Below are 25,143 nucleotides of genomic sequence, written 5' to 3' on the forward strand. Positions count from 1 at the left end.
CAGATGTTGGAGAGTGCACATGCACACAAGCACACACCAATGATCTTACTCATGAAATCAGCCGAGCAAACTAAACTGCAGTTATGTAGCAGCCATAGCTACATGGTTCCATGATCATTACACAGTTTACATTCCTGTTGTAAAAGCCTGGACATAAAAATAACTGTAGTATTTATATTATATTATTATATTATATGTCTTAAAATTGGTGTGTCAACATACTTGTCCACCTTCTCTCTCTCTCTCTCTCTCTCTCTCTCTCTCTCTCTCTCTCTCTCTCTCTCTCTCTCTCTCTCTCTCTCTCTCTCTCTCTCTCTCTCTCTCTCTCTCTCTCTCTCTCTCTCTCTCTCTCTCTCTCTCTCTCTCTCTCTCTCTCTCTCTCTCTCTCTCTCTCTCTCTCTCTCTCTCTCTCTCTCTCTCTCTCTCTCTATATCTCTCTCTCTCTCTCACTCTGCCTTCATGCCTTTCCCTGTTCTTTTGAAAAATCATATTTTGTTGCTCCAGTGTGCGCGTGGGTGTGCAAGGTCGTAGCAGACAGAAAGAGTGTGGGTTTCAATTAAAAGATCATTGAGTCAGTGGAAAGATGGAAAGGAGGAGGGACAGAAAGAAGGAGAGAGGAAGGAGGACACTGACGACAGACCTACTGGATCATTCTCAACCAACACAGTCAACAGGTATGATGACACTGCTCTTCATCTCTTCATACAGATCAATACATTTCATTGATAATTGAGGTTTATGTTGGCTTCCATTGTGGGAAATTGTATTTTTTGTGAGTTTTGAATAGTTTCATTTAACAAATACTGTTTTCCTCTGCTGATTTTTGCTTTTATTTGCTCAATAATGATCAGGCTACTTTACAGTCCCTGTGGATTATTTTCACTGCACAAATTTGGACCTGGGGTGAAGATAAACATGAATTTCGACTGACTCAACAGTTGGAAAAGGGATCTATGTGATGCTTTGAATCAGATCTTGAAGATGGCAGTTATTAGCACATATGTGGCATATTATGCAAGAGGCTTAAAATATTATGTCGGTTTTGTTGTTTATCAGATATAACCTTCCTAAAGTATTGCTCCATCAGAGACCACAACTCACAGGAGTGGAGAAACATCCATGACAGAAACATTTATTGTGATTTAAACTCAGGCAGGAAGTATTTTATAGGGGTATTTGTTTTGTCTTGCTGCAGCTACCCTGTTAGAAGATGCCCCTCCTGAAGGAAGGCAGGAAAAGAGCAGAGGACATCTCAGCTGTGTACGAGCTGAGAGAGAAGCTGGGAGAGTGAGTGGGGCTTTCCAGGCTTCTATACTGGCATCGGTGATCAAAGAGCAATTCATTAAGAGAGCAATTCATCAATACTCAATCTGTGGATTTCTCTTAAATCAAAGTTGAGAATTCATGATGAGGATGTCGATCAGTGGGAAGACATCAAGAAAGATCATAGTGCTGTGTGTGTGTGTGCAGTTACATATTCTGCCGTGTGTGTGTGTGTGTGTGTGTGTGTGCAGTTACCCTTTCTGCCGTGTGTGTGTGTGTGTGTGCATGCAGTTAACCTTTCTGCCGTGTGTGTGTTGTAGGGGATCTTTCTCTGAGGTGAGGGTTGGTCAGCATCGACGCACCCACAGACGTGTAGCAGTCAAATGCATCCGCAAGAGGGCGCTCAAGGGCAAGGAGGCCATGCTGGAGAACGAGATCACCGTGCTGCGCAGGTTAGAGGAGTGTAACATAATCAGACTAGTGATACATAATACCGTGATTGGTAACCCTTAGATGCCTTACAAAGCCTAAATCCTTGAACCAAGACTTAGGACTAAATTGGACCTCTTTGGTAGTGTGGTGTTGTGGGATCTCTCGCAATATAACATGCGATATTAAGTGGACTTTATGTGTATTTTATGTCTATCAGAATCAACCACGCCAACATAGTGTCTCTGGAAGAGACTTTTGAGACATCTACAAAGCTCTACCTTGTCATGACTCTGTAAGCGGACTTCCCATTCCATAACACATTATGATACTAGTATTCCTTTGAATAGCTACAAGACAACCGGTGAAAACGTAGTCACCGTTTATAGGAATTTTGCATTTTATGAACACAAAACGAGAGTAGTTTGGCCATGTTCCAGTTTATAAATGCAAAACCCCCTTTCCTGTGCAGAGTGACAGGGGGGGAACTACTGGATCGCATCCTGGAAAGAGGCAGCTACACAGAGAAGGATGCCAGCCGGGTCATCCAGCAGGTGCTACAGGCTGTTCAATACCTGCACCAGCTGGGCATCGTTCACAGAGACCTCAAGGTAGGCACAGTAGCGTAACGAGCTGAAGGTAGCTGTTACACTTCTACTGTCCCTTTAGGAAATCCTTTAAAAGCCCTTACAGATGAATTATGTCTGTAGCTGTCAGCAGATGTTGATATAATACATTAAGTATATACTGTGTTATGTTGTGTAGGATATGTGACGCGTTATGAACTACCTTCCCCCCAGCCTGAAAATCTGCTGTTTGAGACTCCTGCAGCAGACTCCAAGATTGTCATCAGTGACTTTGGCCTGTCCAAGATGGAGGACCAGGGAGTGCTGTCTACCGCATGTGGGACCCCCGCTTACGTGGGTAAGCAGCCGCGTTCCTATCTCATCCTCTCATTTATTATGACGCGAAGGAAGAAATGTGCTCCATGGATAAAGCTTGGTTTCTATGAATATGATGCAATGCGCTGCATTGTATTCCTGTGCTGTTCTCAGCCCCAGAGTTACTGCAGCAGAAGTCCTACGGTAAAGAGGTGGATCTGTGGGCCTTGGGAGTCATCACCTACATACTGTACGTCCTCAGCTAGCACCCACCCTGTGTGTTCTACTCTATCACAGTTAGTGGATGGCTTAGGTTTAACCCTGAAAGACATGAACGCCTAGACACGTTGTGTATGGTGTTGCTGATACTGTACATACTTGTGTGCTGTGGTGTCATTTGACAACATTGTGCGTAGTTCATCTGCACTTGGGTTGAGTTGTGTTCATGTCTGGTGGTCAGGTTGTGTGGGTACCCTCCCTTCTATGATGAGAACGACTCCCACCTCTACCGACAGATCATCAAAGCTGAGTACGAGTTTGACTCGCCTTACTGGGACCAGATCTCCATCTCAGGTACCAGAGTGATGGAGGGAGGGAGGCATGGGTCGATGTCTGTATGGACAATCTCTCTGATGGTCTGGCTACTCCAAGGATGCGATATCTTGAAATTGTAGAGAAGAATAAGGCAAAGAATGTTCAGTTTACATTCATCAAACAGACCTTCAGTTTACAATAATAGGTCCTCTGTATGCATTGCAGAGCAACTAGCCTTTACTCTGAGAATGTACTGCGTGTTTAAATTCCCCCACTTGTATCCTCACCTGTTTCTACAGCAAAAGACTTCATCCCCCACTTGCTGCAGAAGGAGCCTGAGAGGAGATACAACTGTGAGAGGGCCTTGAGGCATCCTTGGTGAGTCCACAAATAGAGCCGAGGCCTGTTGTATAACTGCTTTCCAGTCTCCACTCAGAGACCTTTTCTAAAGCTTATCGAACGTCACATGTATGTTACGAAGACAGGTCCTCTTCAGGCACATGTTTACCCCCTTGTGCGTTTTAAAGCTGACCATATTTGAAGTAGTACTCTTGGTTGTAATAGCAGTTGTGGTGGGAACAGGAAGGTTACCTCCTGCCTGTCTGTGCTCAGGATCTCAGGTGGAGCAGCCCTGGAGAAGAACATTCACGAGTCTGTCAGCGAGCAGATCCAGAAAAACTTTGCCAAGAGCCAATGGAAGGTCTGTTTGCTTCCTGCTGTCTGATCAATGCCATTGTCTACCAGCTGAACATTAAACATTCAGCGTTCATAAAAGCACTGCAGTTATGTGTGTGTGCGTGTTAGTGTGCATTCTCTGTGTCTCTGTGTCTATATATGTCTAAGTATGTGTATATTTGTGTGTCTGAATCTGTGTGTGTGTGTCTGCACATGTGTATATCTGTGTGTGTGTAAATGTGTACGTGTGTGCATCCCAGAGAGCCTTTAATGCCACAATGGTGGTGCGTCACCTCAGCAAGAAGACCCAGGCAGCAGGAGAGGCAGAGGAGACAAGGCAGGTGGGGGGGACGAGGCAAGCGGAGGAGGAAGGGACAAAGTCCAAGGATGCACAGCAAGGTAAGAAACATGTCAGAACCAAATAGCGAAAACTGCTCCTCCACCATTTCTAAAACCTTCAGGTCTACTGCAGACAGAAGCACAATTATTTGTCATGGCACAAATCACTAATTCTGGATTTGGTTCTGCTGCCTCTGTAACCATGTTGTTGGTTTGATTTTTGAATTTAGGGTTAGGATTAGATTTAGGGCTTGGGTTATGGTTATAACTAATCCTGACCTTGGTTCTGCTACCTCACCTTAGCCTAACCATGTCATTGGTTTAGTTTTAAGGTCAGTCGTTTCCCTAACCCTAACCCTAATTTTTGAATTTAGGGTTAGGGTTAGATTTAGGGCTTGGGTTATGGTTATAACTAATGCTGACCTTGGTTCTGCTACCTCACCTTGGCCTAACCATGTCATTGGTTTAGTTTTAAGGTCAGTCGTTTCCCTAACCCTAACCCTAATTTTTGAATTTAGGGTTAGGGTTAGATTTAGGGCTTGGGTTATGGTTATAACTAATGCTGACCTTGGTTCTGCTACCTCACCTTAGCCTAACCATGTCATTGGTTTAGTTTTAAGGTCAGTCGTTTCCCTAACCCTAACCCTAATTTTTGAATTTAGGGTTAGGGTTAGATTTAGGGCTTGGGTTATGGTTATAACTAATCCTTACCTTGGTTCTGCTACCTCACCTTAGCCTAACCATGTCATTGGATTAGTTTTAAGGTCAGTCGTTTCCCTAACCCTAACCCTAATTTTTGAATTTAGGGTTAGGGTTAGATTTAGGGCTTGGGTTATGGTTATAACTAATGCTGACCTTGGTTCTGCTACCTCACCTTAGCCTAACCATGTCATTGGTTTAGTTTTAAGGTCAGTCGTTTCCCTAACCCTAACCCTAATTTTTGAATTTAGGGTTAGGGTTAGATTTAGGGCTTGGGTTATGGTTATAACTAATCCTTACCTTGGTTCTGCTACCTCACCTTAGCCTAACCATGTCATTGGATTAGTTTTAAGGTCAGTCGTTTCCCTAACCCTAACCCTAATTTTTGAATTTAGGGTTAGGGTTAGATTTAGGGCTTGGGTTATGGTTATAACTAATGCTGACCTTGGTTCTGCTACCTCACCTTAGCCTAACCATGTCATTGGTTTAGTTTTAAGGTCAGTCGTTTCCCTAACCCTAACCCTAATTTTTGAATTTAGGGTTAGGGTTAGATTTAGGGCTTGGGTTATGGTTATAACTAATGCTGACCTTGGTTCTGCTACCTCACCTTAGCCTAACCATGTCATTGGTTAGGGTTAGGGTTAGGGTTAGGGTTAGGGTTAGGGTTAGGGTTAGGGTTAGGGTTAGATTTAGGGCTTGGGTTATGGTTATAACTAATCCTTACCTTGGTTCTGCTACCTCACCTTAGCCTAACCATGTCATTGGATTAGTTTTAAGGTCAGTCGTTTCCCTAACCCTAACCCTAATTTTTGAATTTAGGGTTAGGGTTATATTTAGGGCTTGGGTTATGGTTATAACTAATGCTGACCTTGGTTCTGCTACCTCACCTTAGCCTAACCATGTCATTGGTTTAGTTTTAAGGTCAGTCGTTTCCCTAACCCTAACCCTAATTTTTGAATTTAGGGTTAGGGTTAGATTTAGGGCTTAACTAATGCTGACCTTGGTTCTGCTACCTCACCTTAGCCTAACCATGTCATTGGTTTAGTTTTAAGGTCAGTCGTTTCCCTAACCCTAACCCTAATTTTTGAATTTAGGGTTAGGGTTAGATTTAGGGCTTGGGTTATGGTTATAACTAATCCTTACCTTGGTTCTGCTACCTCACCTTAGCCTAACCATGTCATTGGATTAGTTTTAAGGTCAGTCGTTTCCCTAACCCTAACCCTAATTTTTGAATTTAGGGTTAGGGTTAGATTTAGGGCTTGGGTTATGGTTATAACTAATCCTTACCTTGGTTCTGCTACCTCACCTTAGCCTAACCATGTCATTGGATTAGTTTTAAGGTCAGTCGTTTCCCTAACCCTAACCCTAATTTTTGAATTTAGGGTTAGGGTTATATTTAGGGCTTGGGTTATGGTTATAACTAATGCTGACCTTGGTTCTGCTACCTCACCTTAGCCTAACCATGTCATTGGTTTAGTTTTAAGGTCAGTCGTTTCCCTAACCCTAACCCTAATTTTTGAATTTAGGGTTAGGGTTAGATTTAGGGCTTAACTAATGCTGACCTTGGTTCTGCTACCTCACCTTAGCCTAACCATGTCATTGGTTTAGTTTTAAGGTCAGTCGTTTCCCTAACCCTAACCCTAATTTTTGAATTTAGGGTTAGGGTTAGATTTAGGGCTTGGGTTATGGTTATAACTAATCCTTACCTTGGTTCTGCTACCTCACCTTAGCCTAACCATGTCATTGGATTAGTTTTAAGGTCAGTCGTTTCCCTAACCCTAACCCTAATTTTTGAATTTAGGGTTAGGGTTAGATTTAGGGCTTGGGTTATGGTTATAACTAATCCTTACCTTGGTTCTGCTACCTCACCTTAGCCTAACCATGTCATTGGATTAGTTTTAAGGTCAGTCGTTTCCCTAACCCTAACCCTAATTTTTGAATTTAGGGTTAGGGTTAGATTTAGGGCTTGGGTTATGGTTATAACTAATGCTGACCTTGGTTCTGCTACCTCACCTTAGCCTAACCATGTCATTGGTTTAGTTTTAAGGTCAGTCGTTTCCCTAACCCTAACCCTAATTTTTGAATTTAGGGTTAGGGTTAGATTTAGGGCTTGGGTTATGGTTATAACTAATCCTTACCTTGGTTCTGCTACCTCACCTTAGCCTAACCATGTCATTGGATTAGTTTTAAGGTCAGTCGTTTCCCTAACCCTAACCCTAATTTTTGAATTTAGGGTTAGGGTTAGATTTAGGGCTTGGGTTATGGTTATAACTAATCCTTACCTTGGTTCTGCTACCTCACCTTAGCCTAACCATGTCATTGGATTAGTTTTAAGGTCAGTCGTTTCCCTAACCCTAACCCTAATTTTTGAATTTAGGGTTAGGGTTAGATTTAGGGCTTGGGTTATGGTTATAACTAATCCTTACCTTGGTTCTGCTACCTCACCTTAGCCTAACCATGTCATTGGATTAGTTTTAAGGTCAGTCGTTTCCCTAACCCTAACCCTAATTTTTGAATTTAGGGTTAGGGTTAGATTTAGGGCTTGGGTTATGGTTATAACTAATGCTGACCTTGGTTCTGCTACCTCACCTTAGCCTAACCATGTCATTGGTTTAGTTTTAAGGTCAGTCGTTTCCCTAACCCTAACCCTAATTTTTGAATTTAGGGTTAGGGTTAGATTTAGGGCTTGGGTTATGGTTATAACTAATCCTTACCTTGGTTCTGCTACCTCACCTTAGCCTAACCATGTCATTGGATTAGTTTTAAGGTCAGTCGTTTCCCTAACCCTAACCCTAATTTTTGAATTTAGGGTTAGGGTTAGATTTAGGGCTTGGGTTATGGTTATAACTAATGCTGACCTTGGTTCTGCTACCTCACCTTAGCCTAACCATGTCATTGGTTTAGTTTTAAGGTCAGTCGTTTCCCTAACCCTAACCCTAATTTTTGAATTTAGGGTTAGGGTTAGATTTAGGGCTTGGGTTATGGTTATAACTAATGCTGACCTTGGTTCTGCTACCTCACCTTAGCCTAACCATGTCATTGGTTTAGTTTTAAGGTCAGTCGTTTCCCTAACCCTAACCCTAATTTTTGAATTTAGGGTTAGGGTTAGATTTAGGGCTTAACTAATGCTGACCTTGGTTCTGCTACCTCACCTTAGCCTAACCATGTCATTGGTTTAGTTTTAAGGTCAGTCGTTTCCCTAACCCTAACCCTAATTTTTGAATTTAGGGTTAGGGTTAGATTTAGGGCTTGGGTTATGGTTATAACTAATCCTTACCTTGGTTCTGCTACCTCACCTTAGCCTAACCATGTCATTGGATTAGTTTTAAGGTCAGTCGTTTCCCTAACCCTAACCCTACTTTTTGAATTTAGGGTTAGGGTTAGATTTAGGGCTTGGGTTATGGTTATAACTAATCCTTACCTTGGTTCTGCTACCTCACCTTAGCCTAACCATGTCATTGGATTAGTTTTAAGGTCAGTCGTTTCCCTAACCCTAACCCTAATTTTTGAATTTAGGGTTAGGGTTATATTTAGGGCTTGGGTTATGGTTATAACTAATGCTGACCTTGGTTCTGCTACCTCACCTTAGCCTAACCATGTCATTGGTTTAGTTTTAAGGTCAGTCGTTTCCCTAACCCTAACCCTAATTTTTGAATTTAGGGTTAGGGTTAGATTTAGGGCTTAACTAATGCTGACCTTGGTTCTGCTACCTCACCTTAGCCTAATCATGTCATTGGTTTAGTTTTAAGGTCAGTCGTTTCCCTAACCCTAACCCTAATTTTTGAATTTAGGGTTAGGGTTAGATTTAGGGCTTGGGTTATGGTTATAACTAATCCTTACCTTGGTTCTGCTACCTCACCTTAGCCTAACCATGTCATTGGATTAGTTTTAAGGTCAGTCGTTTCCCTAACCCTAACCCTAATTTTTGAATTTAGGGTTAGGGTTAGATTTAGGGCTTGGGTTATGGTTATAACTAATGCTGACCTTGGTTCTGCTACCTCACCTTAGCCTAACCATGTCATTGGTTTAGTTTTAAGGTCAGTCGTTTCCCTAACCCTAACCCTAATTTTTGAATTTAGGGTTAGGGTTAGATTTAGGGCTTAACTAATGCTGACCTTGGTTCTGCTACCTCACCTTAGCCTAACCATGTCATTGGTTTAGTTTTAAGGTCAGTCGTTTCCCTAACCCTAACCCTAATTTTTGAATTTAGGGTTAGGGTTAGATTTAGGGCTTGGGTTATGGTTATAACTAATCCTTACCTTGGTTCTGCTACCTCACCTTAGCCTAACCATGTCATTGGATTAGTTTTAAGGTCAGTCGTTTCCCTAACCCTAACCCTAATTTTTGAATTTAGGGTTAGGGTTAGATTTAGGGCTTGGGTTATGGTTATAACTAATGCTGACCTTGGTTCTGCTACCTCACCTTAGCCTAACCATGTCATTGGTTTAGTTTTAAGGTCAGTCGTTTCCCTAACCCTAACCCTAATTTTTGAATTTAGGGTTAGGGTTAGATTTAGGGCTTGGGTTATGGTTATAACTAATCCTTACCTTGGTTCTGCTACCTCACCTTAGCCTAACCATGTCATTGGATTAGTTTTAAGGTCAGTCGTTTCCCTAACCCTAACCCTAATTTTTGAATTTAGGGTTAGGGTTAGATTTAGGGCTTGGGTTATGGTTATAACTAATGCTGACCTTGGTTCTGCTACCTCACCTTAGCCTAACCATGTCATTGGTTTAGTTTTAAGGTCAGTCGTTTCCCTAACCCTAACCCTAATTTTTGAATTTAGGGTTAGGGTTAGATTTAGGGCTTGGGTTATGGTTATAACTAATGCTGACCTTGGTTCTGCTACCTCACCTTAGCCTAACCATGTCATTGGTTTAGTTTTAAGGTCAGTCGTTTCCCTAACCCTAACCCTAATTTTTGAATTTAGGGTTAGGGTTAGATTTAGGGCTTGGGTTATGGTTATAACTAATGCTGACCTTGGTTCTGCTACCTCACCTTAGCCTAACCATGTCATTGGTTTAGTTTTAAGGTCAGTCGTTTCCCTAACCCTAACCCTAATTTTTGAATTTAGGGTTAGGGTTAGATTTAGGGCTTGGGTTATGGTTATAACTAATGCTGACCTTGGTTCTGCTACCTCACCTTAGCCTAACCATGTCATTGGTTTAGTTTTAAGGTCAGTCGTTTCCCTAACCCTAACCCTAATTTTTGAATTTAGGGTTAGGGTTAGATTTAGGGCTTAACTAATGCTGACCTTGGTTCTGCTACCTCACCTTAGCCTAACCATGTCATTGGTTTAGTTTTAAGGTCAGTCGTTTCCCTAACCCTAACCCTAATTTTTGAATTTAGGGTTAGGGTTAGATTTAGGGCTTGGGTTATGGTTATAACTAATCCTTACCTTGGTTCTGCTACCTCACCTTAGCCTAACCATGTCATTGGATTAGTTTTAAGGTCAGTCGTTTCCCTAACCCTAACCCTAATTTTTGAATTTAGGGTTAGGGTTAGATTTAGGGCTTGGGTTATGGTTATAACTAATCCTTACCTTGGTTCTGCTACCTCACCTTAGCCTAACCATGTCATTGGATTAGTTTTAAGGTCAGTCGTTTCCCTAACCCTAACCCTAATTTTTGAATTTAGGGTTAGGGTTAGATTTAGGGCTTGGGTTATGGTTATAACTAATCCTTACCTTGGTTCTGCTACCTCACCTTAGCCTAACCATGTCATTGGATTAGTTTTAAGGTCAGTCGTTTCCCTAACCCTAACCCTAATTTTTGAATTTAGGGTTAGGGTTAGATTTAGGGCTTGGGTTATGGTTATAACTAATCCTGACCTTGGTTCTGCTACCTCACCTTAGCCTAACCATGTCATTGGATTAGTTTTAAGGTCAGTCGTTTCCCTAACCCTAACCCTAATTTTTGAATTTAGGGTTAGGGTTAGATTTAGGGCTTGGGTTATGGTTATAACTAATGCTGACCTTGGTTCTGCTACCTCACCTTAGCCTAACCATGTCATTGGTTTAGTTTTAAGGTCAGTCGTTTCCCTAACCCTAACCCTAATTTTTGAATTTAGGGTTAGGGTTAGATTTAGGGCTTGGGTTATGGTTATAACTAATCCTTACCTTGGTTCTGCTACCTCACCTTAGCCTAACCATGTCATTGGATTAGTTTTAAGGTCAGTCGTTTCCCTAACCCTAACCCTAATTTTTGAATTTAGGGTTAGGGTTAGATTTAGGGCTTGGGTTATGGTTATAACTAATGCTGACCTTGGTTCTGCTACCTCACCTTAGCCTAACCATGTCATTGGTTTAGTTTTAAGGTCAGTCGTTTCCCTAACCCTAACCCTAATTTTTGAATTTAGGGTTAGGGTTAGATTTAGGGCTTGGGTTATGGTTATAACTAATGCTGACCTTGGTTCTGCTACCTCACCTTAGCCTAACCATGTCATTGGTTTAGTTTTAAGGTCAGTCGTTTCCCTAACCCTAACCCTAATTTTTGAATTTAGGGTTAGGGTTAGATTTAGGGCTTGGGTTATGGTTATAACTAATCCTTACCTTGGTTCTGCTACCTCACCTTAGCCTAACCATGTCATTGGATTAGTTTTAAGGTCAGTCGTTTCCCTAACCCTAACCCTAATTTTTGAATTTAGGGTTAGGGTTAGATTTAGGGCTTGGGTTATGGTTATAACTAATGCTGACCTTGGTTCTGCTACCTCACCTTAGCCTAACCATGTCATTGGTTTAGTTTTAAGGTCAGTCGTTTCCCTAACCCTAACCCTAATTTTTGAATTTAGGGTTAGGGTTAGATTTAGGGCTTAACTAATGCTGACCTTGGTTCTGCTACCTCACCTTAGCCTAATCATGTCATTGGTTTAGTTTTAAGGTCAGTCGTTTCCCTAACCCTAACCCTAATTTTTGAATTTAGGGTTAGGGTTAGATTTAGGGCTTGGGTTATGGTTATAACTAATCCTTACCTTGGTTCTGCTACCTCACCTTATTCTAACCATGTCATTGGATTAGTTTTAAGGTCAGTCGTTTCCCTAACCCTAACCCTAATTTTTGAATTTAGGGTTAGGGTTAGATTTAGGGCTTGGGTTATGGTTATAACTAATGCTGACCTTGGTTCTGCTACCTCACCTTAGCCTAACCATGTCATTGGTTTAGTTTTAAGGTCAGTCGTTTCCCTAACCCTAACCCTAATTTTTGAATTTAGGGTTAGGGTTAGATTTAGGGCTTGGGTTATGGTTATAACTAATGCTGACCTTGGTTCTGCTACCTCACCTTAGCCTAACCATGTCATTGGTTTAGTTTTAAGGTCAGTCGTTTCCCTAACCCTAACCCTAATTTTTGAATTTAGGGTTAGGGTTATATTTAGGGCTTGGGTTATGGTTATAACTAATCCTGACCTTGGTTCTGCTACCTCACCTTAGCCTAACCATGTCATTGGATTAGTTTTAAGGTCAGTCGTTTCCCTAACCCTAACCCTAATTTTTGAATTTAGGGTTAGGGTTAGATTTAGGGCTTGGGTTATGGTTATAACTAATGCTGACCTTGGTTCTGCTACCTCACCTTAGCCTAACCATGTCATTGGTTTAGTTTTAAGGTCAGACGTTTCCCTAACCCTAACCCTAATTTTTGAATTTAGGGTTAGGGTTAGATTTAGGGCTTGGGTTATGGTTATAACTAATCCTTACCTTGGTTCTGCTACCTCACCTTAGCCTAACCATGTCATTGGATTAGTTTTAAGGTCAGTCGTTTCCCTAACCCTAACCCTAATTTTTGAATTTAGGGTTAGGGTTAGATTTAGGGCTTGGGTTATGGTTATAACTAATCCTTACCTTGGTTCTGCTACCTCACCTTAGCCTAACCATGTCATTGGATTAGTTTTAAGGTCAGTCGTTTCCCTAACCCTAACCCTAATTTTTGAATTTAGGGTTAGGGTTAGATTTAGGGCTTGGGTTATGGTTATAACTAATGCTGACCTTGGTTCTGCTACCTCACCTTAGCCTAACCATGTCATTGGTTTAGTTTTAAGGTCAGTCGTTTCCCTAACCCTAACCCTAATTTTTGAATTTAGGGTTAGGGTTAGATTTAGGGCTTGGGTTATGGTTATAACTAATCCTTACCTTGGTTCTGCTACCTCACCTTAGCCTAACCATGTCATTGGATTAGTTTTAAGGTCAGTCGTTTCCCTAACCCTAACCCTAATTTTTGAATTTAGGGTTAGGGTTAGATTTAGGGCTTGGGTTATGGTTATAACTAATGCTGACCTTGGTTCTGCTACCTCACCTTAGCCTAACCATGTCATTGGTTTAGTTTTAAGGTCAGTCGTTTCCCTAACCCTAACCCTAATTTTTGAATTTAGGGTTAGGGTTAGATTTAGGGCTTGGGTTATGGTTATAACTAATGCTGACCTTGGTTCTGCTACCTCACCTTAGCCTAACCATGTCATTGGTTTAGTTTTAAGGTCAGTCGTTTCCCTAACCCTAACCCTAATTTTTGAATTTAGGGTTAGGGTTAGATTTAGGGCTTAACTAATGCTGACCTTGGTTCTGCTACCTCACCTTAGCCTAACCATGTCATTGGTTTAGTTTTAAGGTCAGTCGTTTCCCTAACCCTAACCCTAATTTTTGAATTTAGGGTTAGGGTTAGATTTAGGGCTTGGGTTATGGTTATAACTAATCCTTACCTTGGTTCTGCTACCTCACCTTAGCCTAACCATGTCATTGGATTAGTTTTAAGGTCAGTCGTTTCCCTAACCCTAACCCTAATTTTTGAATTTAGGGTTAGGGTTAGATTTAGGGCTTGGGTTATGGTTATAACTAATCCTTACCTTGGTTCTGCTACCTCACCTTAGCCTAACCATGTCATTGGATTAGTTTTAAGGTCAGTCGTTTCCCTAACCCTAACCCTAATTTTTGAATTTAGGGTTAGGGTTATATTTAGGGCTTGGGTTATGGTTATAACTAATGCTGACCTTGGTTCTGCTACCTCACCTTAGCCTAACCATGTCATTGGTTTAGTTTTAAGGTCAGTCGTTTCCCTAACCCTAACCCTAATTTTTGAATTTAGGGTTAGGGTTAGATTTAGGGCTTAACTAATGCTGACCTTGGTTCTGCTACCTCACCTTAGCCTAATCATGTCATTGGTTTAGTTTTAAGGTCAGTCGTTTCCCTAACCCTAACCCTAATTTTTGAATTTAGGGTTAGGGTTAGATTTAGGGCTTGGGTTATGGTTATAACTAATCCTTACCTTGGTTCTGCTACCTCACCTTAGCCTAACCATGTCATTGGATTAGTTTTAAGGTCAGTCGTTTCCCTAACCCTAACCCTAATTTTTGAATTTAGGGTTAGGGTTAGATTTAGGGCTTGGGTTATGGTTATAACTAATGCTGACCTTGGTTCTGCTACCTCACCTTAGCCTAACCATGTCATTGGTTTAGTTTTAAGGTCAGTCGTTTCCCTAACCCTAACCCTAATTTTTGAATTTAGGGTTAGGGTTAGATTTAGGGCTTGGGTTATGGTTATAACTAATGCTGACCTTGGTTCTGCTACCTCACCTTAGCCTAACCATGTCATTGGTTTAGTTTTAAGGTCAGTCGTTTCCCTAACCCTAACCCTAATTTTTGAATTTAGGGTTAGGGTTATATTTAGGGCTTGGGTTATGGTTATAACTAATGCTGACCTTGGTTCTGCTACCTCACCTTAGCCTAACCATGTCATTGGTTTAGTTTTAAGGTCAGTCGTTTCCCTAACCCTAACCCTAATTTTTGAATTTAGGGTTAGGGTTAGATTTAGGGCTTAACTAATGCTGACCTTGGTTCTGCTACCTCACCTTAGCCTAATCATGTCATTGGTTTAGTTTTAAGGTCAGTCGTTTCCCTAACCCTAACCCTAATTTTTGAATTTAGGGTTAGGGTTAGATTTAGGGCTTGGGTTATGGTTATAACTAATCCTTACCTTGGTTCTGCTACCTCACCTTAGCCTAACCATGTCATTGGATTAGTTTTAAGGTCAGTCGTTTCCCTAACCCTAACCCTAATTTTTGAATTTAGGGTTAGGGTTAGATTTAGGGCTTGGGTTATGGTTATAACTAATCCTGACCTTGGTTCTGCTACCTCACCTTAGCCTAACCATGTCATTGGATTAGTTTTAAGGTCAGTCGTTTCCCTAACCCTAACCCTAATTTTTGAATTTAGGGTTAGGGTTAGATTTAGGGCTTGGGTTATGGTTATAACTAATCCTTACCTTGGTTCTGCTACCTCACCTTAGCCTAACCATGTCATTGGATTAGTTTTAAGGTCAGTCGTTTCCCTAACCCTAACCCTAATTTTTGAATTTAGGGTTAGGGTTAGATTTAGGGCTTGGGTTATGGTTATAACTAATCCTGACCTTGGTTCTGCTACCTCACCTTAGCCTAACCATGTCATTGGATTAGTTTTAAGGTCAGTCGTTTCCCTAACCCTAACCCTAATTTTTGAATTTAGGGTTAGGGTTAGATTTAGGGCTTGGGTTATGGTTATAACTAATCCTGACCTTGGTTCTGCTACCTCACCTTAGCCTAACCATGTCATTGGATTAGTTTTAAGGTCAGTCGTTTCCCTAACCCTAACCCTAATTTTTGAATTTAGGGTTAGGGTTAGATTTAGGGCTTGGGTTATGGTTATAACTAATCCTTACCTTGGTTCTGCTACCTCACCTTAGCCTAACCATGTCATTGGATTAGTTTTAAGGTCAGTCGTTTCCCTAACCCTAACCCTAATTTTTGAATTTAGGGTTAGGGTTAGATTTAGGGCTTGGGTTATGGTTATAACTAATCCTGACCTTGGTTCTGCTACCTCACCTTAGCCTAACCATGTCATTGGATTAGTTTTAAGGTCAGTCGTTTCCCTAACCCTAACCCTAATTTTTGAATTTAGGGTTAGGGTTAGATTTAGGGCTTAACTAATGCTGACCTTGGTTCTGCTACCTCACCTTAGCCTAATCATGTCATTGGTTTAGTTTTAAGGTCAGTCGTTTCCCTAACCCTAACCCTAATTTTTGAATTTAGGGTTAGGGTTAGATTTAGGGCTTGGGTTATGGTTATAACTAATCCTTACCTTGGTTCTGCTACCTCACCTTAGCCTAACCATGTCATTGGATTAGTTTTAAGGTCAGTCGTTTCCCTAACCCTAACCCTAATTTTTGAATTTAGGGTTAGGGTTAGATTTAGGGCTTGGGTTATGGTTATAACTAATCCTGACCTTGGTTCTGCTACCTCACCTTAGCCTAACCATGTCATTGGATTAGTTTTAAGGTCAGTCGTTTCCCTAACCCTAACCCTAATTTTTGAATTTAGGGTTAGGGTTAGATTTAGGGCTTGGGTTATGGTTATAACTAATGCTGACCTTGGTTCTGCTACCTCACCTTAGCCTAACCATGTCATTGGATTAGTTTTAAGGTCAGTCGTTTCCCTAACCCTAACCCTAATTTTTGAATTTAGGGTTAGGGTTAGATTTAGGGCTTGGGTTATGGTTATAACTAATGCTGACCTTGGTTCTGCTACCTCACCTTAGCCTAACCATGTCATTGGTTTAGTTTTAAGGTCAGTCGTTTCCCTAACCCTAACCCTAATTTTTGAATTTAGGGTTAGGGTTAGATTTAGGGCTTGGGTTATGGTTATAACTAATGCTGACCTTGGTTCTGCTACCTCACCTTAGCCTAACCATGTCATTGGTTTAGTTTTAAGGTCAGTCGTTTCCCTAACCCTAACCCTAATTTTTGAATTTAGGGTTAGGGTTAGATTTAGGGCTTGGGTTATGGTTATAACTAATGCTGACCTTGGTTCTGCTACCTCACCTTAGCCTAACCATGTCATTGGTTTAGTTTTAAGGTCAGTCGTTTCCCTAACCCTAACCCTAATTTTTGAATTTAGGGTTAGGGTTAGATTTAGGGCTTGGGTTATGGTTATAACTAATGCTGACCTTGGTTCTGCTACCTCACCTTAGCCTAACCATGTCATTGGTTTAGTTTTAAGGTCAGTCGTTTCCCTAACCCTAACCCTAATTTTTGAATTTAGGGTTAGGGTTAGATTTAGGGCTTAACTAATGCTGACCTTGGTTCTGCTACCTCACCTTAGCCTAACCATGTCATTGGTTTAGTTTTAAGGTCAGTCGTTTCCCTAACCCTAACCCTAATTTTTGAATTTAGGGTTAGGGTTAGATTTAGGGCTTGGGTTATGGTTATAACTAATCCTTACCTTGGTTCTGCTACCTCACCTTAGCCTAACCATGTCATTGGATTAGTTTTAAGGTCAGTCGTTTCCCTAACCCTAACCCTAATTTTTGAATTTAGGGTTAGGGTTAGATTTAGGGCTTGGGTTATGGTTATAACTAATCCTGACCTTGGTTCTGCTACCTCACCTTAGCCTAACCATGTCATTGGATTAGTTTTAAGGTCAGTCGTTTCCCTAACCCTAACCCTAATTTTTGAATTTAGGGTTAGGGTTAGATTTAGGGCTTAACTAATGCTGACCTTGGTTCTGCTACCTCACCTTAGCCTAATCATGTCATTGGTTTAGTTTTAAGGTCAGTCGTTTCCCTAACCCTAACCCTAATTTTTGAATTTAGGGTTAGGGTTAGATTTAGGGCTTGGGTTATGGTTATAACTAATCCTTACCTTGGTTCTGCTACCTCACCTTAGCCTAACCATGTCATTGGATTAGTTTTAAGGTCAGTCGTTTCCCTAACCCTAACCCTAATTTTTGAATTTAGGGTTAGGGTTAGATTTAGGGCTTGGGTTATGGTTATAACTAATCCTTACCTTGGTTCTGCTACCTCACCTTAGCCTAACCATGTCATTGGATTAGTTTTAAGGTCAGTCGTTTCCCTAACCCTAACCCTAATTTTTGAATTTAGGGTTAGGGTTAGATTTAGGGCTTGGGTTATGGTTATAACTAATCCTGACCTTGGTTCTGCTACCTCACCTTAGCCTAACCATGTCATTGGATTAGTTTTAAGGTCAGTCGTTTCCCTAACCCTAACCCTAATTTTTGAATTTAGGGTTAGGGTTAGATTTAGGGCTTGGGTTATGGTTATAACTAATGCTGACCTTGGTTCTGCTACCTCACCTTAGCCTAACCATGTCATTGGTTTAGTTTTAAGGTCAGTCGTTTCCCTAACCCTAACCCTAATTTTTGAATTTAGGGTTAGGGTTAGATTTAGGGCTTAACTAATGCTGACCTTGGTTCTGCTACCTCACCTTAGCCTAATCATGTCATTGGTTTAGTTTTAAGGTCAGTCGTTTCCCTAACCCTAACCCTAATTTTTGAATTTAGGGTTAGGGTTAGATTTAGGGCTTGGGTTATGGTTATAACTAATCCTTACCTTGGTTCTGCTACCTCACCTTAGCCTAACCATGTCATTGGATTAGTTTTAAGGTCAGTCGTTTCCCTAACCCTAACCCTAATTTTTGAATTTAGGGTTAGGGTTAGATTTAGGGCTTGGGTTATGGTTATAACTAATCCTGACCTTGGTTCTGCTACCTCACCTTAGCCTAACCATGTCATTGGATTAGTTTTAAGGTCAGTCGTTTCCCTAACCCTAACCCTAATTTTTGAATTTAGGGTTAGGGTTAGATTTAGGGCTTGGGTTATGGTTATAACTAATCCTTACCTTGGTTCTGCTACCTCACCTTAGCCTAACCATGTCATTGGATTAGTTTTAAGGTCAGTCGTTTCCCTAACCCTAACCCTAATTTTTGAATTTAGGGTTAGGGTTAGATTTAGGGCTTGGGTTATGGTTATAACTAATCCTGACCTTGGTTCTGCTACCTCACCTTAGCCTAACCATGTCATTGGATTAGTTTTAAGGTCAGTCGTTTCCCTAACCCTAACCCTAATTTTTGAATTTAGGGTTAGGGTTAGATTTAGGGCTTGGGTTATGGTTATAACTAATCCTGACCTTGGTTCTGCTACCTCACCTTAGCCTAACCATGTCATTGGATTAGTTTTAAGGTCAGTCGTTTCCCTAACCCTAACCCTAATTTTTGAATTTAGGGTTAGGGTTAGATTTAGGGCTTGGGTTATGGTTATAACTAATCCTTACCTTGGTTCTGCTACCTCACCTTAGCCTAACCATGTCATTGGATTAGTTTTAAGGTCAGTCGTTTCCCTAACCCTAACCCTAATTTTTGAATTTAGGGTTAGGGTTAGATTTAGGGCTTGGGTTATGGTTATAACTAATCCTGACCTTGGTTCTGCTACCTCACCTTAGCCTAACCATGTCATTGGATTAGTTTTAAGGTCAGTCGTTTCCCTAACCCTAACCCTAATTTTTGAATTTAGGGTTAGGGTTAGATTTAGGGCTTAACTAATGCTGACCTTGGTTCTGCTACCTCACCTTAGCCTAATCATGTCATTGGTTTAGTTTTAAGGTCAGTCGTTTCCCTAACCCTAACCCTAATTTTTGAATTTAGGGTTAGGGTTAGATTTAGGGCTTGGGTTATGGTTATAACTAATCCTTACCTTGGTTCTGCTACCTCACCTTAGCCTAACCATGTCATTGGATTAGTTTTAAGGTCAGTCGTTTCCCTAACCCTAACCCTAATTTTTGAATTTAGGGTTAGGGTTAGATTTAGGGCTTGGGTTATGGTTATAACTAATCCTGACCTTGGTTCTGCTACCTCACCTTAGCCTAACCATGTCATTGGATTAGTTTTAAGGTCAGTCGTTTCCCTAACCCTAACCCTAATTTTTGAATTTAGGGTTAGGGTTAGATTTAGGGCTTGGGTTATGGTTATAACTAATGCTGACCTTGGTTCTGCTACCTCACCTTAGCCTAACCATGTCATTGGATTAGTTTTAAGGTCAGTCGTTTCCCTAACCCTAACCCTAATTTTTGAATTTAGGGTTAGGGTTAGATTTAGGGCTTGGGTTATGGTTATAACTAATGCTGACCTTGGTTCTGCTACCTCACCTTAGCCTAACCATGTCATTGGTTTAGTTTTAAGGTCAGTCGTTTCCCTAACCCTAACCCTAATTTTTGAATTTAGGGTTAGGGTTAGATTTAGGGCTTGGGTTATGGTTATAACTAATGCTGACCTTGGTTCTGCTACCTCACCTTAGCCTAACCATGTCATTGGTTTAGTTTTAAGGTCAGTCGTTTCCCTAACCCTAACCCTAATTTTTGAATTTAGGGTTAGGGTTAGATTTAGGGCTTGGGTTATGGTTATAACTAATGCTGACCTTGGTTCTGCTACCTCACCTTAGCCTAACCATGTCATTGGTTTAGTTTTAAGGTCAGTCGTTTCCCTAACCCTAACCCTAATTTTTGAATTTAGGGTTAGGGTTAGATTTAGGGCTTGGGTTATGGTTATAACTAATGCTGACCTTGGTTCTGCTACCTCACCTTAGCCTAACCATGTCATTGGTTTAGTTTTAAGGTCAGTCGTTTCCCTAACCCTAACCCTAATTTTTGAATTTAGGGTTAGGGTTAGATTTAGGGCTTAACTAATGCTGACCTTGGTTCTGCTACCTCACCTTAGCCTAACCATGTCATTGGTTTAGTTTTAAGGTCAGTCGTTTCCCTAACCCTAACCCTAATTTTTGAATTTAGGGTTAGGGTTAGATTTAGGGCTTGGGTTATGGTTATAACTAATCCTTACCTTGGTTCTGCTACCTCACCTTAGCCTAACCATGTCATTGGATTAGTTTTAAGGTCAGTCGTTTCCCTAACCCTAACCCTAATTTTTGAATTTAGGGTTAGGGTTAGATTTAGGGCTTGGGTTATGGTTATAACTAATCCTGACCTTGGTTCTGCTACCTCACCTTAGCCTAACCATGTCATTGGATTAGTTTTAAGGTCAGTCGTTTCCCTAACCCTAACCCTAATTTTTGAATTTAGGGTTAGGGTTAGATTTAGGGCTTAACTAATGCTGACCTTGGTTCTGCTACCTCACCTTAGCCTAATCATGTCATTGGTTTAGTTTTAAGGTCAGTCGTTTCCCTAACCCTAACCCTAATTTTTGAATTTAGGGTTAGGGTTAGATTTAGGGCTTGGGTTATGGTTATAACTAATCCTTACCTTGGTTCTGCTACCTCACCTTAGCCTAACCATGTCATTGGATTAGTTTTAAGGTCAGTCGTTTCCCTAACCCTAACCCTAATTTTTGAATTTAGGGTTAGGGTTAGATTTAGGGCTTGGGTTATGGTTATAACTAATCCTTACCTTGGTTCTGCTACCTCACCTTAGCCTAACCATGTCATTGGATTAGTTTTAAGGTCAGTCGTTTCCCTAACCCTAACCCTAATTTTTGAATTTAGGGTTAGGGTTAGATTTAGGGCTTGGGTTATGGTTATAACTAATCCTGACCTTGGTTCTGCTACCTCACCTTAGCCTAACCATGTCATTGGATTAGTTTTAAGGTCAGTCGTTTCCCTAACCCTAACCCTAATTTTTGAATTTAGGGTTAGGGTTAGATTTAGGGCTTGGGTTATGGTTATAACTAATGCTGACCTTGGTTCTGCTACCTCACCTTAGCCTAACCATGTCATTGGTTTAGTTTTAAGGTCAGTCGTTTCCCTAACCCTAACCCTAATTTTTGAATTTAGGGTTAGGGTTAGATTTAGGGCTTAACTAATGCTGACCTTGGTTCTGCTACCTCACCTTAGCCTAATCATGTCATTGGTTTAGTTTTAAGGTCAGTCGTTTCCCTAACCCTAACCCTAATTTTTGAATTTAGGGTTAGGGTTAGATTTAGGGCTTGGGTTATGGTTATAACTAATCCTTACCTTGGTTCTGCTACCTCACCTTAGCCTAACCATGTCATTGGATTAGTTTTAAGGTCAGTCGTTTCCCTAACCCTAACCCTAATTTTTGAATTTAGGGTTAGGGTTAGATTTAGGGCTTGGGTTATGGTTATAACTAATCCTTACCTTGGTTCTGCTACCTCACCTTAGCCTAACCATGTCATTGGATTAGTTTTAAGGTCAGTCGTTTCCCTAACCCTAACCCTAATTTTTGAATTTAGGGTTAGGGTTAGATTTAGGGCTTGGGTTATGGTTATAACTAATGCTGACCTTGGTTCTGCTACCTCACCTTAGCCTAACCATGTCATTGGTTTAGTTTTAAGGTCAGTCGTTTCCCTAACCCTAACCCTAATTTTTGAATTTAGGGTTAGGGTTAGATTTAGGGCTTGGGTTATGGTTATAACTAATCCTTACCTTGGTTCTGCTACCTCACCTTAGCCTAACCATGTCATTGGATTAGTTTTAAGGTCAGTCGTTTCCCTAACCCTAACCCTAATTTTTGAATTTAGGGTTAGGGTTAGATTTAGGGCTTGGGTTATGGTTATAACTAATCCTTACCTTGGTTCTGCTACCTCACCTTAGCCTAACCATGTCATTGGATTAGTTTTAAGGTCAGTCGTTTCCCTAACCCTAACCCTAATTTTTGAATTTAGGGTTAGGGTTAGATTTAGGGCTTGGGTTATGGTTATAACTAATGCTGACCTTGGTTCTGCTACCTCACCTTAGCCTAACCATGTCATTGGTTTAGTTTTAAGGTCAGTCGTTTCCCTAACCCTAACCCTAATTTTTGAATTTAGGGTTAGGGTTAGATTTAGGGCTTGGGTTATGGTTATAACTAATGCTGACCTTGGTTCTGCTACCTCACCTTAGCCTAACCATGTCATTGGTTTAGTTTTAAGGTCAGTCGTTTCCCTAACCCTAAACCTAATTTTTGAATTTAGGGTTAGGGTTAGATTTAGGGCTTGGGTTATGGTTATAACTAATGCTGACCTTGGTTCTGCTACCTCACCTTAGCCTAACCATGTCATTGGTTTAGTTTTAAGGTCAGTCGTTTCCCTAACCCTAACCCTAATTTTTGAATTTAGGGTTAGGGTTAGATTTAGGGCTTGGGTTATGGTTATAACTAATCCTTACCTTGGTTCTGCTACCTCACCTTAGCCTAACCATGTCATTGGATTAGTTTTAAGGTCAGTCGTTTCCCTAACCCTAACCCTAATTTTTGAATTTAGGGTTAGGGTTAGATTTAGGGCTTGGGTTATGGTTATAACTAATCCTTACCTTGGTTCTGCTACCTCACCTTAGCCTAACCATGTCATTGGATTAGTTTTAAGGTCAGTCGTTTCCCTAACCCTAACCCTAATTTTTGAATTTAGGGTTAGGGTTAGATTTAGGGCTTGGGTTATGGTTATAACTAATGCTGACCTTGGTTCTGCTACCTCACCTTAGCCTAACCATGTCATTGGTTTAGTTTTAAGGTCAGTCGTTTCCCTAACCCTAACCCTAATTTTTGAATTTAGGGTTAGGGTTAGATTTAGGGCTTGGGTTATGGCTATAACTAATCCTGACCTTGGTTCTGCTACCTCACCTAAATGTAATCTTGTTGTTGGTTTAGAGTTAAGGTCAGTCGTTTCCCTAACCCTAACCCTAATTTTTAAAGTTAGGGTTAGTTGATTGCTTTTTTGAGCTTGTATGAGTAAGAAAGTGACTGTGGCGGGGGGGCTTTTTTCATGTTAGCCCCTCCAAATGTCTGGCACAGGAATTTTGAAGGGCAGTTGCTCTGGCCTGAACCCCCCGCCCCCAAATTAAAAATATTGAAATAAAATCTTATTGATTGGAAGTGAATAAGGCTACATTAAATTCTGCAGCTGTTTTTTTTCGGAGGGGCACTTTCACTCAAGGCACTTTCACTCAACCTTCGCCACCCCCTGTGCACGTCCCTGGATGTGTTAGTCACTGTCAGGTTTTGTCTTTTGAGCATGTATGTGTGTGTGAGAGAGTGTGTGCCTCAGAAGATTGAGTTCCAGACTGTGGTCTCTTCATCCTCTTTAGCCGACCAGTCCTAAACACCAGCCAGACAGGGCCCAGAACAGGGCCCAACCTCCCCACACCACCAGAGAGCTCTCCAGGAGGCTCAAGGACACAATCCGTCACCCTTGATCCTCGCCACGATCCTGTTCTTAACCCCTATCTGCTTCAGTGATCAGAGTCCTGAATGTTTTTGGTGGCCTTTATTTCAGTGTTGTATGTAAATATATTTGTAGTATAATTCAATGTAATTTAATCGGTCATAAAGATGCATATTTGTTTTTCTTGCATGTAAGAAGTAGTTGTCTATGGCATTTTGCAGATCCTATTGCTGCACCAATAACATCAAGTTTGCTGTTCTACTTTTGGGCTAGTTATGAATGTAACGTTGTTGTGGAGGTACTAATGACCAATGTGATCCCGACATAACCAGAATGTGTGTCAATGTAAATTTTTGGAGGTGCCACCATAGCACTCAGAGGTGTGAATCAGCATAAGATAATGCACAAAACTGATGTTCATCATCATGCAGTATTTTATGATTATAAAGATCTTGTAACTGATCATCCTTTACAAATTGCAGCGCAAGATTCTAGAAATCCCAGCAGAGGGCGATATTGGTCATTATAAGACTGTTAGCTGTTTTTCTCATCCGATGTTGAGTCAAGCAGAATGACTGGCCTTCAGGGACCTCAGACGGGCGAGACAGACTGCTCTAAATGGGATAAACTGTCACCACACAGTATATACAGTTGTTTTTAAGTAAAATATGTCTCTTGTGTTTGACCTTTTGTGTTAGAAAGATGTTGGAAAACGATGTTGAAGACAGTGCTGTGTTTTCAGTTAATTCAATAAAGAATTCAATATATACAGTCTGAATTTGGATTGTTCAGCATAGATTTATCATCAACCATTAATGATGAACAGACATCATTGGATTGGAAATGTTCAAGCTTTCTTAGATGTACTTAGGATGGAATCACCACAGAGGCCCTCCAGAGACCTGAGAAGCTGCTACAATTTGTTCTACTTTTCTATTTATTAGCAAAATTTAAGCAATACAGTTACAAAATAAACAAACATAATAGAGATAAATAAATATCGCTGTGCAGGAAGAGGAAAAAGGCAACTGGGCTTATTTGATGCCTCCACCTATATAATATTTTACAAAATGACAAACACTGTACATCTCAGATACATTCAAGATTGCTCTCCAGCAGGGTGAATGACCAGCTTTACACTTATTTATGCACTGCATTTTGATGACCAGGGTATGGATTAACATGTTTTAAAATGCTAAAGAATCAATTAATAGATTATAGATAATGTGAATGTACTTCTATTATCCATCTCTTTTACCATCCTTTCTCCATTTCTTTCCTACTATCTTCCCTTCTGTCTCTGGCTCTCTCTCCCTCGGTTACTGTCTCTATCTCTCTCTTCTCTTTCTGTCTCTTTCACTTCTAGAGTATGTCTGGTGTTGCTCGTAAAAACATCAACATCTATAAACCAAAAAGG

At 40.8% G+C, this 25,143-nt stretch overlaps 1 protein-coding gene across 1 annotated transcript; it reads left to right on the plus strand.

Moving 5' to 3' along the window:
• Positions 1-1,162: 1,162 nt before the first annotated feature.
• pnck (pregnancy up-regulated nonubiquitous CaM kinase) lies at positions 1,163-24,451 on the plus strand. The gene is made up of 11 exons (XM_084680120.1): positions 1,163-1,287; positions 1,584-1,715; positions 1,913-1,987; positions 2,165-2,303; positions 2,493-2,616; positions 2,748-2,823; positions 3,034-3,146; positions 3,407-3,485; positions 3,720-3,807; positions 4,043-4,181; positions 23,650-24,451. The coding sequence occupies exons 1-11, from the start codon at positions 1,211-1,213 to the stop codon at positions 23,661-23,663; spliced, it is 1,056 nt and encodes a 351-aa protein (XP_084536246.1). The 5' UTR covers positions 1,163-1,210; the 3' UTR covers positions 23,664-24,451.
• Positions 24,452-25,143: the final 692 nt, after the last annotated feature.

The sequence above is a fragment of the Hypomesus nipponensis genome, chromosome 18 (assembly GCF_054491055.1).
Source record: "Hypomesus nipponensis isolate SF chromosome 18, ASM5449105v1, whole genome shotgun sequence".
Classification (NCBI taxonomy): Eukaryota; Metazoa; Chordata; class Actinopteri; order Osmeriformes; family Osmeridae; genus Hypomesus; species Hypomesus nipponensis.

Bases quoted from the DNA above. Each gene is read 5' to 3' on its own strand.
- pnck (XM_084680120.1), top strand. From the start codon at position 1,211: ATGCCCCTCCTGAAGGAAGGCAGGAAAAGAGCAGAGGACATCTCAGCT. The intron at 2,824-3,033 runs GTACGTCCTCAG...TCTGGTGGTCAG, and splicing joins GGAGTCATCACCTACATACT to GTTGTGTGGGTACCCTCCCT. The intron at 3,486-3,719 runs GTGAGTCCACAA...GTCTGTGCTCAG, and splicing joins AGGGCCTTGAGGCATCCTTG to GATCTCAGGTGGAGCAGCCC.